Source organism: Cryptotermes secundus, unplaced genomic scaffold, assembly GCF_002891405.2.
Source record: "Cryptotermes secundus unplaced genomic scaffold, Csec_1.0 scaffold79, whole genome shotgun sequence".
NCBI lineage: Eukaryota > Metazoa > Arthropoda > Insecta > Blattodea > Kalotermitidae > Cryptotermes > Cryptotermes secundus.
This window is the reverse complement of record NW_019741974.1, coordinates 3,595,894-3,608,857: the sequence shown is the minus strand read 5'-3', so window position 1 is coordinate 3,608,857 and position 12,964 is coordinate 3,595,894. Positions and strand designations below refer to the sequence as shown.

At 40.4% G+C, this 12,964-nt stretch overlaps 3 protein-coding genes across 6 annotated transcripts in view; 2 read left to right on the top strand and 1 right to left on the bottom strand.

Moving 5' to 3' along the window:
- The window catches only part of LOC111872784 (mitochondrial ribonuclease P catalytic subunit), a 516,563-nt gene that overhangs the window by 129,082 nt on the left and 374,517 nt on the right, over positions 1-12,964 (bottom strand). The window lies entirely within an intron of this gene.
- LOC117282972 (titin-like) lies at positions 700-1,719 on the top strand. The gene has a single exon (XM_033754843.1). It carries the CDS (start codon positions 700-702, stop codon positions 1,717-1,719), a length of 1,020 nt encoding a protein of 339 aa, XP_033610734.1.
- The window catches only part of LOC111872812 (proline-rich protein 4), a 34,478-nt gene continuing 28,319 nt past the window's right edge, over positions 6,806-12,964 (top strand). Inside the window, exons 1-2 of the mRNA XM_023867000.2 lie at positions 6,806-6,847; positions 11,644-12,199. Coding sequence (XP_023722768.2) covers positions 6,836-6,847; positions 11,644-12,199 — 568 coding nt within the window. The 5' untranslated portion in view covers positions 6,806-6,835. The remainder of the gene's footprint in view (positions 6,848-11,643; positions 12,200-12,964) is intronic.

The following is a 12,964-nucleotide window of genomic DNA, read 5'->3' as shown; positions in this document are numbered from 1 at the left end:
GTTCAACAGTGAGGAGCTTTAACAACCTTTAATCTGGTCACGAAATTACGTCGTAAGGGCGAGACGGACGAGGCATGTAGGAGACATGGGACCAGTGTATGCGCACAAAATGTCGCCTGAAACTTTAAGCGAAGTAATCACTACTGAAACGTCGTCGTAGGTCGGATATAATATTAAAACGGATGTTAAAAAATGAGACATGAGAATGTTGATTAGATTTATATGCCTAAGAACAGGGATAAGTCGTGGGGTTACGTGGACACCGATTTAAACCTTGGGATACATGAAAGGCGAGGCATATCATGTTCATGCTCTGTTCTGTGGAATTGCTCATCAATATCATATATCATCTGCATTAACAAATTATTGAGTAGAATACATAACGCTCACAGTTATACTGAGTCGAGTTACGAAAGCTGACATCACAAGTGTTTGCTGTCTCAGTTTCTTCTAGACCGGCACTCGGGCTCATACAGCCTCTCATCGAATTGGTACCGGGAGGTTCTTTCCCCGGGGTAAAGAAGCTGGAGCCCGAAACAGACTATTCGCCTCCATCTGGTGCCTGAGTCGTAAATGATAAAGCAATATCTCCAATCTCACATACATATTTATGGAGTGGTGCCTTATTTATTTAAGCACAGGGATAACTTTTTAAATGTCAATTTATTTCATCAAAATAAAACATTCTCATTCTTACAGATGTGTGTTCTGCTCTTCATCCTGAGCCTCGCATTGACTGCGGCAGAGGAGAAGTTGGTGAAGAAAACTGAAGTCAAGTCCAAGTCCCTACCTAAACCCCCAGGCAAGGAGCTGCAGACGGAGAGGGAATCACAGAAGGAAACCGACTCGAAGCCGGAAAAACGCGGTGCTCTAGGAGAAGAAGGACATCTGGGACCGTTAGAGCAGGGTGGTGATGAAGGAGGCGGTCAGGCAGGCCTTAAGACGGAAGTGGCCCACCACAGGCCCATTGTGACCGAGAAGGTCGTGCACACGCACTTCTCTGTGCCACTCCCATATCCTGTAGAGTACGTCAAACACGTGCCCTATCCTGTGAAAGTCCCGGTGCCCGTCGTTGTACACAAACCTTTTCCTGTCCCCGTTCCAAAACCTTTCCACGTCACAGTTGAGAAGAAGGAGCCGTATCTTGTCGTGAAACATGTCCCATATCACGTGAAGGTCCCAGTTGAGGTACCTGTAAAGGTCCCGGTAGAAGTTCCTGTTCCTAAATTGGTACCTCATCATGTACCTCAACCTGTCATTGAGCAAGTCCCCTTAATTATCAAGCAGCACCCTGAGTATCAAGTAACCCATAAACCAGAAGCTTACAAAGCAAGATATTATGAAGAGAGTGCCGCTGGAACTGATAACATCAAAATTCCTGAAAATAATTATGAAATTCCAGTTCAGTCACATGATGCGAAGTATTACAACATCCCTGAAACGTACAAAGCGATAGTGCCTGAAACCAGTTACGGAAACTTTGCGCTCCCTCAACCCACTTATCAACATGCTGTTCTCGAAAGCAACCACTATGTTCCTGAGTACCAACAAGGAAGTTACTACGAAACTCAGTCTGCTAGTATCAGCAATCATGAGTTGGACAATTCTGGGGCTCACAAGGGAGATATCTATGCAGGTTTGGTGGGCAGCGGTTATTTGATTCATGGGCATGAACCAGAAAGTCACGGATACAGTTACCAGAGGGTCAACAGCTGTTGACACAAATACTAGTACAATTCTGTGAACAAGCGCCATATTTGTCTGCTTAAGACAAATCGTTTCATACCTCGTCAATCTTCATGTTTCGTTTACATCTGTTAGCAAACGACGCCAAGGTAGAAGTCACTCTGTCAGACTTGTAGGATATAGAGCAGACAGCCTGCGTTTGGACAGATTCCGTTTGGAACATCAAAGTTTTCCTTACAATAAAATCGGTCATAACCATTCTCATTTTTCACTTGTCATCGCCCATTTCATTCCATACAAGACCTCGACAGATGATACAGCATATAAACGTTTCAGACAAATCTAATCACTTATCTTCTCATTTTTCATTGATCACAGCAAATATCATGGAGTTTATGTATTCACAGCTGAAACAGCATTGAAGTACAAGTTCCTGCTTGAAATTTATGGATTCAATAACATAACCTCTGTCAATCCTCATAGAGAGATAATATCAGCCTCTCAAAAATAAAGTTCCTATATTTAAGGGTTCAATTTCGCTTTAAAAATTTATTTTTTTTTTTTTTTTTCATTACCATGATAGTCTAGAGATTCGAATTTCGGAGCCCTAATATTTGAAAACTTCACTGTAAGAAATTAAGGACAGATTCACTTAAATCACAGGTCATTAATGTTCACAGCAGCTGTGCGTCTCATTCAATGCATGGGCAATGCAACATATAGAACTTAAACCTAATCAACTACTGTCGAACAAAACCGTACAGTGGACTACTGTAATGTTCTTATCAGATTTATTTGAAGGAAGAAAGTGGCTATAATTTGTGTAACGACAAAACAAAAATGCCCCAAGTCTTCGCTGGATTCATGCTCCTAACAATACCTGCGTATATTACGCAGTTTCAACTTTAACAGGGTCGAGATTCGTTACAAATGAAGATGTTGAATTTATTTATAATAAACGTGTTTTCCAGAAAATGTATACATGTTCACTGTTATGTATTAATTTCCTTCACGGAACAATATGAAAGCCGAGAGTGGGCGTCCGAAATCCTTGCACCACTACGACTAATTATCAGTTGTCGATCCTTCTCATTTATCCCACCATCAACCCTGAGCCTTGAATAAATTGCATCAATTTGACGGTTGGGAGTTATGATAGTCACCGGAATTCAAGATACAAGCTCTGGAGTGACGGCTTCTGCAGTACAGACAGATCTCACAGCAGCAGAGTACATGTAAGGACTATCTTTATTATTAGCATACTGTTGTGTATTTTTTTCCTCGGCTCTGCAGCCCCAGTGGGCCTAGGCCTACCTCAATGAACTTCTCCGTTCACTTCAGTTTTTCTAGATCTTACACATTCGATAGGACTCCTTCGGCGGGTGATCAGCTTGTCGCAAGGCCTATACCTGTACACACACACAGAAAAACGCACACACACAAACTAAACATCCATGCCCTGAGTGGGATTCGAACACACGATCCCGGTTTCCAAGCGATCGAAGACAGTACATGGCGTAGACCGCTCGGCTACCGTGACTGGCCCTGTTGTGTATTACTATATACTATTATTATAAGATCGTGTACACAATAAATTCGTAATAAGTGAACCAATGTTACTTCAACTTAGTTTATTATGTATATTTGCTACATGTTTCGATCCAGTTGAAAAAGAAAATTAACACCTAAATTTTAACTGAGTTATAATGTTTTACTTTTTATGAGTAATATACAAATATATAACGAAACTTACGAATTGTAATGAAATGTATATTATCAAAGATCACAAATGTGGATCCACATTAGAAATACAACCCAGTAACGATTAGTACATTTCACGAAATTTTACTGATGATGATCCAGCTGGATCGAAATATGTAGAAAGTATACATAATAAATTAATGTTAGTACATTATAAAAGTGGCTCAAAATGGCGGCAGTCGTCTTCATTGCATGTTCTGCACCGCCTGCTTATGTTATGCTGAACTCTTTGGAAGATTCCCGGCATTTCCCGGATAGCTCCAGCTGCTACTGCAATTCTTGCCACAAGTTCATGTCGTGTCTCCACTGGGGTCTCCTAGACCAGGCTTTTTGTTATGTATCCCCAGAGAAAGAAATCCAATGAAGTCAAGTCAGGGCAGCGAGGGGCCAGTTTATTGGGCCTCCACGTCCAATCTGTCTGTTGCCAAAGTTTTTAACCAAATGCTCGCAGACATTAGTGCAGTGTGCTGGGGCGCCATCATGCTGGAACCACATTTCACGATGAGCTTCCAAAGGCACCACTTCCAGCAGCTTGCGTAAGGTCTCTTGGAGAAATTTTACGTAAATATCACCCGTAAGCCGCAGAGGTAAGAGGTAAGGGCGTCCTCTTTCACATTTCAGAGAGGCTAGCGTTCAAACAAAGAGTTTCCCGGCATTGATATATTAACAAAATACTACGTATGATCACATTGAACCCATTTACCTATCACAGAGCTATGTAACATATATTTATTTACACTCTGTAGAGCGTACCTCATTGTGACCTTAAAAGAAAGGCAAGAAGACATAATGTAATGTAATTATGAATAAATATAAAATAATTGATGCTTCTATTTCATGTCTATAGGTCTGCTCTTGAATAGCATTTCACACAACAAATTTTACGAGTTTACAATAAGGTAGGTGTCATGGATTAGCTCTGTCAAGGGATAATTTCAGTACTTCAAAATAAGTTTCAGAAAGAGGTCTGTAGGAAAATACATGCCATCCGAACACGTTACAATATGTTTCCTTTCTTCTTCTGCTTTGCCGCTACCGTATTAAATCTTGAATGTACTGAACATTTTGAAACTGTTGAATACAGACATGTCTCATTAACGAAAGGAATACGAAAGTGCGGTTAATTAATGGATAACACTTACCTACACACCTCATCTTGTAATAGGTGAAAGGACGGTGAGAATGCACCCACGTTAAAAATATTATTTCTTGATGTGTTTAAATGAATTGCCCAAAGCTTGGGCAGAGCACACACTAGACCTACCGGTGCCTAACTTTATATAAGTATCAATTTCAAATGGAATTGCTATATTTTTAAAATGCAGTTATACTGTAAGGAAAATTCCTTACAGTATAACTGCATTTCCGTACTTTCTACTCAGTTTTAATACGCAGTAAAATATATGTTAAGTATTCGTTGTACTAAAATGTGGCAAATATGTAGAAGTAATATTAAAACGTAATTTCTAAAAAAGAAAGAAGTTCTGAGAAGAACTGATAGTCCTTATGTAACATCCTCTCTGATTAGAGGATGGGTCTGTCGTTTACAATTGCTGCTGGTCCTTTCCATTGTAGTCATTCTCAGGTCCGAGTCCCGCGGGACTCGTGACCACATTTTACTGTATCAGGCTCGAGACTCCCCCAACTTCCCCGCATTTATATCCTTCAGGAACAAGGAGGCCGGTTATACCCCCAGACACTGGATTCCCTTTTCTTCCCACTCTCAAATGAACCGAACTAACTCTCTTAAAACTTCGGGACGACCGAATACAAGTCACCATGTCTTACAATTCCAACATGCAAAACTATAATTTTGCCTGTGGTTCTGTATGGGTGTGAAAACTGGACTCTGACATTAAGAGAGGAACATAGACTGAGGGTGTTTGAGAACAGGGTGTTGAGGAGAATATTTGGAACGAAGAGGGATGAAGTGACAGGAGGTTAGAGAAAATTGCACAATGAAGACCTTCATAACTTGTACTCTTCTCCAAGTATAATTAGAATGATCAAGTCAAGGAGGATGAGGTGGGCAGGGCACGTAGTACGAATGCGGGAGGAAAGGAATGCATGTATGATATTGTTGGGAAAGTCAGATGGAAAGAGACCACGTGGAAGACCAAGGCGTAGATGGCTAGGCAACATTAAAATTGATGTTAGAGAGATGGGATGGAATGGACTGGATCGATCTTGCTCGGAATAGGGACCAGTGGAGGGCTCTTGTGAACACAGTAATGAACATTCGGGTTCCATAAAATGCTGGGAAGTTCTTGAGTAGCTGCAAAATTGGGGGTTTCTCAAGAAGGACTCAGCTCCATGAGTATGTAAGTAAGTAAGTAAGTACTGTGCACACTGAAGAAAGCAGTCTTCTGGGATTTGGCACCGTGTATATGTTGTGTTAACCGACGTTTCGGAGGAACGTATTGCCTCCATCTTCAGGGTAGAAGAAAAATATATAAGAAATCTGCAAGCAAAGAGACCATGAGAACCGGTAAAAGCAGACTGATATGGAGGCGATACGTTCCTCCGAAACGTCGGTTAACACCACACATACACGGTCCCAAATCCCAGAAGACTGCTTTCTTCATAGTCACCGCCGTGAAAGCCTCAAATCTTACACTGTGTACACTGCTGTTGTTATTATTAAAATGACACAAATTGTCTTGTTTTTCTGTGTTTGTGTACAGGTAGAGGCCTTGCGACGAGCTGATCACCCGCCCAAGGAGTCCTACCGAATGTGTAGATCTAGTAAACCGAAGTGAACGGAGAAGTTCATGGAGGTAGGCCTAGGCCCACTGGGGCTGTAGTGCCAAGGAAAAAAATATTAAGGTAGAGCACAACGATAGTCATTTTCCACAGTTACGCAACTTGACGAGAACGCCCGGAGGATTTCCAGTTAAGACTATGCCAATATATTGCTTGTTACTTTTGTCTTGTAAGCTTGTCTGTCGGTATGGGACTGTTCACACTGAATAAAAAAACGTACATAGTACGAACAAGCTTGAGTAAAAGTTGTCTAAGGCGCTAGCTATTACGTAACTGGACAAAACCCTTCCTCTTCTGATGATGTTTTGACAGCTTTACTGCTCCGTATTCATCCGACTTCGTGATTCAGGACTTCGTATATAGAAATTAGAACTATGATTTTGTTTTATGGCATAAAACCATTACAGCTGTATAGTGAGGCTGTTAAATAATAGAACGGGCTGAAATACTTAGTGAAAAAGAAAAGAATAGGCGGAAGAAGGATAAATGAAAAATGACTGAGGGAGCAACAGACAAGGTCTGAGAGCGTGTGTAAGTGAACGTGACGTATATAAGCACAGGTGTCTTTACGTCTGTCTCTAGCAACAGAGCTGCAGTCAGCCAAATCGCACCAAGAGACATCGCCATGAAACTACATGTGAGTAAGATTATAATCATCATATAATTTGCGCCCGGGAAACAGAATGTAAGGGACGGCGTCAAACGAGGCACTTAACGCTCCTTAACTTGAAGGCTAATAACGACAGCGGGGGAGTGCGAATTGGGCAGTTATTCGTTGCAGGAAAGGAAAACTTGGAAACATTATTAATTTTGTTTTTATTGGCTTGGATTTAGGTCCACACTTTCCTCATTATTTTAATAGGAATAAATTTCCAAATATTCTGCTATATGAAATCAATGTAGAGAGACATCAAAGTATATTATATTAATTGGATTCCCATTAATCACATATTTTCTAAATTATCGATATATTTCCACCTTTTTTACATATTCTAAGGTTGTTGTACCAGGGATGAAGAGGAAAATTTATATAAGCACAACATAGGTTGAATCCAAGTTGTGATTATTATTACTATTATTATTATTATTCATAATTTGAGAATAAATTAATATATTATTAAAATTAATAAAACTAAGGATACATTTACTTTGTAGATTAGTTATTGTTATTACGGTTAAGTTGTGTAAGATGTCCCGCGCCTGTCCACACATAAACATGCCCACCCTCCCTAAATGCATGATTACATTACATTTACAGACCCAAGAAAACGAGTAAGGCACATTTTGAGCAGCCACAGGTCACTGCATCTAATACTCTATAAAAACTATAGCCAATTCACAGCTTTAATAAGACCTTAGTTTTGTTAATTTTAATAAGTAAAAGTAAAAAAGTAAAGCTATNTTACCTCATCGGGACTTGAACCCGCGACCTTCCGGCTTGTAGCATAGCCCCTCAACCAACTACGCTACCGCGTGCCCCATTAATTTTAATAATAAATATATTTATTTATTTTAGGTTTAGGATTAAACAATAATTACTATTTGGATTATATCTATAAACTACTGACATAAAGCTTCCGTTTCATTTTTGGTTCAACCGTCTTGAAGAGAGTCTAATGAGGGAAAATGTGATGTAGTTTCATGGATTTCTACGTTGCTTTCTTCATCATTCTTTTCCCTAGTAACAGATACATCGGGTCCCTTAAAATAATATTCGTATATCTTCATTGTAAGCATGGGAAAGAAACCTGTTATGAAGGCCGCAAGAAGGTCGCGCCATAGCTCAAGCGGTTAGTCGCTGGCTTCCAACCGCGGCGGCCCGGGTTCGATCCCGGGTCTGGTGAAGTGGGATTTCTGGTGGACAAATTGGCGCTGGGGCAGGTTTTCTCGGAGTACTTCGGTTTCCCCTGCCAGTCTTCATTCCACCAAATGCTCCACAATCACCTTCACCTATCATCTGGGGCTGGTACAATAGGACAGAAGTGGCCGCAGTACAAGGGACTTAGTCCCACCCCACTAACAACAGAAAAAGGCGACAAGAAGACATGTGTGGGAGCCCAAGAACCTGTATGTGTTCAATGCAAGGAAAAGCAAAGTCTAAACAAACAATCACTCACATCACAGAGCACAAATGTCTGCACAACGGCTACTGTGTACATAACAGTACACTGCATACCGTGTATATAAATTTGTATTACGTATTTAGTGTACTCAAGATGTGCGGTTCAAATTTCGTGACAGAATAATACGAGTAATAAACAAATAATAAATAATAATACGTATAAAGTATTGAGGGAGGAGATGATAGTGTTCCATGTACGAGATACAACATGAAAATACAAGCTATTTTTAAAGTTCTGAAACATTATTTTCCAATGAAAAATTCTACAACAGAAAGTAGACAGCCAATAAAACAAGATAATTTTTTATTCGTGTCTCTTAGAAGCCTTTATTTCCTTACATTTCATGTGCTTGTAAGAAATATCGGAGATACTGTGATAGAAAGTAACAGCGAAGCCTGGATAATGGAAAACCCGTCACATTCTTCGGTAGGGTGGGCTGCCTATTCGATAGGTACACATCACCTTGCCAGATATTGAGTCAGACTAAACAATTACACAAAAATGTAGAAAGAAGAAACATGATAAGTTTTGTGCCACTGAGTTACAAAATCTCAATTCCTATTCAGTATTTTGAGTATGAAGTCGTGTTATTCGTAGCAATATTAATTTCCTCCTTTACTCCCGAGTTTACACCAGTCCGACTCTGAATCTGTCTAAACACGCAAGTTTCCAGGACAGGTCTTCCAGAGAGAGAGAATGTAAATTGTATATGCTTTGTAGGAGTAAAGTTTTTCCTACAGTAACATACAGATTCGAGTCATTTGCTCTCCATCTCTTCGAAAAGGAGAAACGTTAGGCTCAAACGGAATGAAATGTTAGTGATTATGTGTTATTTATGAAAAAGCTTTCGAACGGACCTCTGGTGCAACACACTTCCATTCATGAATGAATGTAGCTTTTAAAGCAAAAAAACGTTTAATACAAATACAAAAAAAAAAATATTATGACGTGTATACACATTGCTAGGCAACGACTCGGTAAACACATTTCCGCGCGAGCCAACGTGGGCAAAAATAGAACACCCATTGCTAGGCAACGGATCAGTAAACACATCTCCTTAACAATAAAGGCTGTGTTTGTTGCGTGGTCTGTGCAAACTGGTTATAAGGAAGTGTTTGTCAGAGTACAGAACGGTAGTCGAGTCGAGAATAGAGTGGAGTTCGAGACGTCAGCCTACCGAGAGCTGAGCTGGGAATTGAATTGAGTTGGCGGTTGCAGAATAATGGCAAAAAGGAGTAAGGTTTTGAGAAGTAAACTTCATGTGTGATTTGAAGTGACAGTGAGACTGTGATAAATCTGTCCCAGGACACGACTAGTGAAGACTGAGAATCCTAGTGCGTGTGTAACGGTGAAATTGAAAGTGTGTAGAATAGTGATAGTACTGTATTGCCTGTAGTCACGAGTACTGTGCATAAGATGTCAATAAACCCAATCATTCAACCCAGAAACCGTCTTATAAATCACCCATAAGGTAGGAACATACACAGCGACATCGGTCGTACGGAAAATGTCGTACGATTTTTTTTTTGCCGTACGACCTCCTTTTCAGACTAGACCGACCAAATACATTTCTTTGCTCTCCGACTACCGTACGGTAGATGTCGCATGTCCTCGCGTATGAAAGCTAAAACTACACTTTATATTCTACTACTTGATGCGACATGAATGTTAGGAAGTCGTACGACCGATGTCGCTGTGTGTGTTCCTATCCTTACACATAAAAATATAATTAGAAATTACAAGAAGATCTCTAGTTGAAATCGAATTCCTGATCATTCGGTTTGTTATTTGGGTATTTGAAACTGTGGCTGGATGAAAATTTCCAGAATGTAAGCGATTTATTTGGAACGGTTGCTTCGAAATGTCGCTTGACTACAGACGGAAATAAAAAAAAAATACTCTAAATTATCAGCGCTGGCCTAAGACGAATTCAAGCCTTCATTTTTATGGAAGCTGTACTTTTATCTAGAATATTTCAAAACTATAACTCTGAGGATAACATAGTAGCTACATACAAATTACGTTATTAATCAATATCATTTTGTCATGCTAACTTCTACAGGGTAAGGTTCCGAAAAATCCCGCGCCATAGCTCAAGCGGTTAGTCGCTGGCTTTCCACCACGGAGGCCCGGGTTCGATCCCGGGGTCTGGTCAAGTTGGATTTGTGGTGGACGAAGTGGGGCTGGGGCGAGTTTTCTCCGAGTACTTCGGTTTCCCCTGCCAGTCTTCATCCCACCAAATTATCCATCATCATAATCACCCGGGGCAGGTACAATAGGCCAATCAGTGGCCGCCGTGCCGAGTGGAACCAGTTGGACTCCACCCCACACTAAGTTAATTTTAAGATTTAACATTCCGTAAACACATGCATTATTTACGCTTTACTACAGAGATGGAATGAGAACAGCCACAGTAACGTTCATATAGAAAACACCCAGATGCTTTATCATCCACACGCAATGCATCAGCCAGTGCCCCAAGATCTGACAAGCCATTCTTATTCTCTCCGGCTTATTATTTCTCTCTTTGCCACGCCCAGACCAGCATCGGATGTCGAGGTGTTGACTGTTGCTACTACCAAGTTTTAAAATAATGTTACATCCACGCCCCGCAATAATTTAACACATAAGTCATTAGTTAATTATTGTAATATCTTAATGTATTCAGTTGTATCATCTCCAAGTAGGAGCATGCTTAATTTTTATTTTATCGTCAGTTACAAGAAGATACAAGTAGTTGTACCTCATGTAAAAGTAAAAAAAAAAAGTAAAGGTATCCCTGTTACAGGCCGTGGAGGCCCATAGGGTTGTGAGATGTTGAGGTTCCCACATTTCTACACAATCGGCTCATAGATGGAAAGTTTGTCAGCCTTGCGCGCCGGCCTTGGTTTACTCTCAAGAATATTCCTGGTACTCATTTCTGTCAGAGGCTAAGTCGACCACAGGGCCATAATGCGGCTGGAAGGATTAGATTAATTGAAAGAAATCCAATGACCTCATCGGGACTTGAACCCGCGACCTTCCGGCTTGTATCATACTGCCTCAACCAACTACGCTAGATCTGTGTATACTGCCGTAATTAAAGTAATTTTTTTAAGAAATATTCAAAACAGAATTTTGAAAAGTAGCGATAAGATATACGAATCTACTGTTGCTAGTATGTGTTCGATACATGTCACAGTGTAGTCGTGTCGCGTGTTCAAATTCAACCGCCGTTGGGCAGGCTTATAGTGAAAATTGAGACAGTGAAAGTGTTAATATAATATCCCATTATTTCGTAACGATTTCTGAGTTGGAATATTCCTTTCAGACATTCGTCTTGTTTCTTGTGGGCGTGGTGATGGCCGAAGAGGAGCAAGCGAAGCATGAGAAGAGGGGGCTGGAGGACCTAGGAATTGGCGGCTTTGAGGGTGGCTACAGCTACGGGGATGGTCACAGTATTGACCAGAGGCAAGAGCACGTCAAGACTATTGTCATCACCAAAGAGATCAAAGTTCCCGTCCCCCAGCCGTATCCAGTTGAGGTCATCAAGAAAGTTCCATACCCTGTGAAGGTCCCTGTGGAGGTCAAAGTTATAAAACCCTACCCAATTGAAGTACCCAAACCTTACCCTGTGTATGTAGAGAAAAAGATCCCCTACCCTGTGGAAAAGAGAATTCCTTACCCTGTCAAGGTCCCTGTTGAGGTACCTGTCCCTGTTAAGGTACCTGTCCATATCCCCAAACCCTACCCTGTCCACGTGCCTAAACCCGTCCCTGTACCTCAACCTGTCTACATCGAGAAAAAATTCCCGATATACACCAAGAAACCTGACATCTATAGCGGATTTGAAGGCCTCAGCTTTGACTCCGGTCACGGCGACTTTGGTTACATTGCTAGCTCATATTAGATCATAAAATAAGAGTTATATCTCCTTATCATTTTCATTTTCATCTTCATTATTGTCATTATTTCATGAGTGCACACACTCACCTCACCTCATCCAGTCATATTCATAGCAATAACAAGAAAGTTTATACTATACTAAAAGTAAGTTCAGTAAGTGCATTTTGTACAATCAAAGAATTTTGATCGAATAAATAAAAGTTAATAATGGTAATTCTCTGTCAAACTGTTGGGCCTGAAAATATCCTGTCAACATTTCAACTGAATTCCATCATTTCCTTTCATAGTATGTCCTGATTTCACATACGCCACTTTGTGTTGGAGAATTCTGTTGTGTACGGGCTCATAAGCTAAATTATAACACCTACAGCATTTTATTCTGCATATATTTTTTAAATTTATCGTGGTGTTGCGTCAGCAAGCGGCAGCATGTTTATATTTTCATATAAGTGGCAACTTCGCAAAAACAGAAGTGGGTTAGGCCTTAAATCCTATTCCTATAAGGCCCAATGCGTTCTTGACCTTTCCATCTCTTCTGGGCCTTCCCTCATGAAACTAAATTAAACATATTATATATGTTGCTGTCTCGTCACCAAAATGCAGGGCAAAATCATGACACAAAGATAGGAAACAGATGTTTTGAAAATGTGGCATAGTTCAGATATTTTGGAACGACGATAGCAAATCAAAACCTGATTCAGGGAGAAGTTAAGAGGAAATTGAACTCACGTAATGCTTGCTACAAT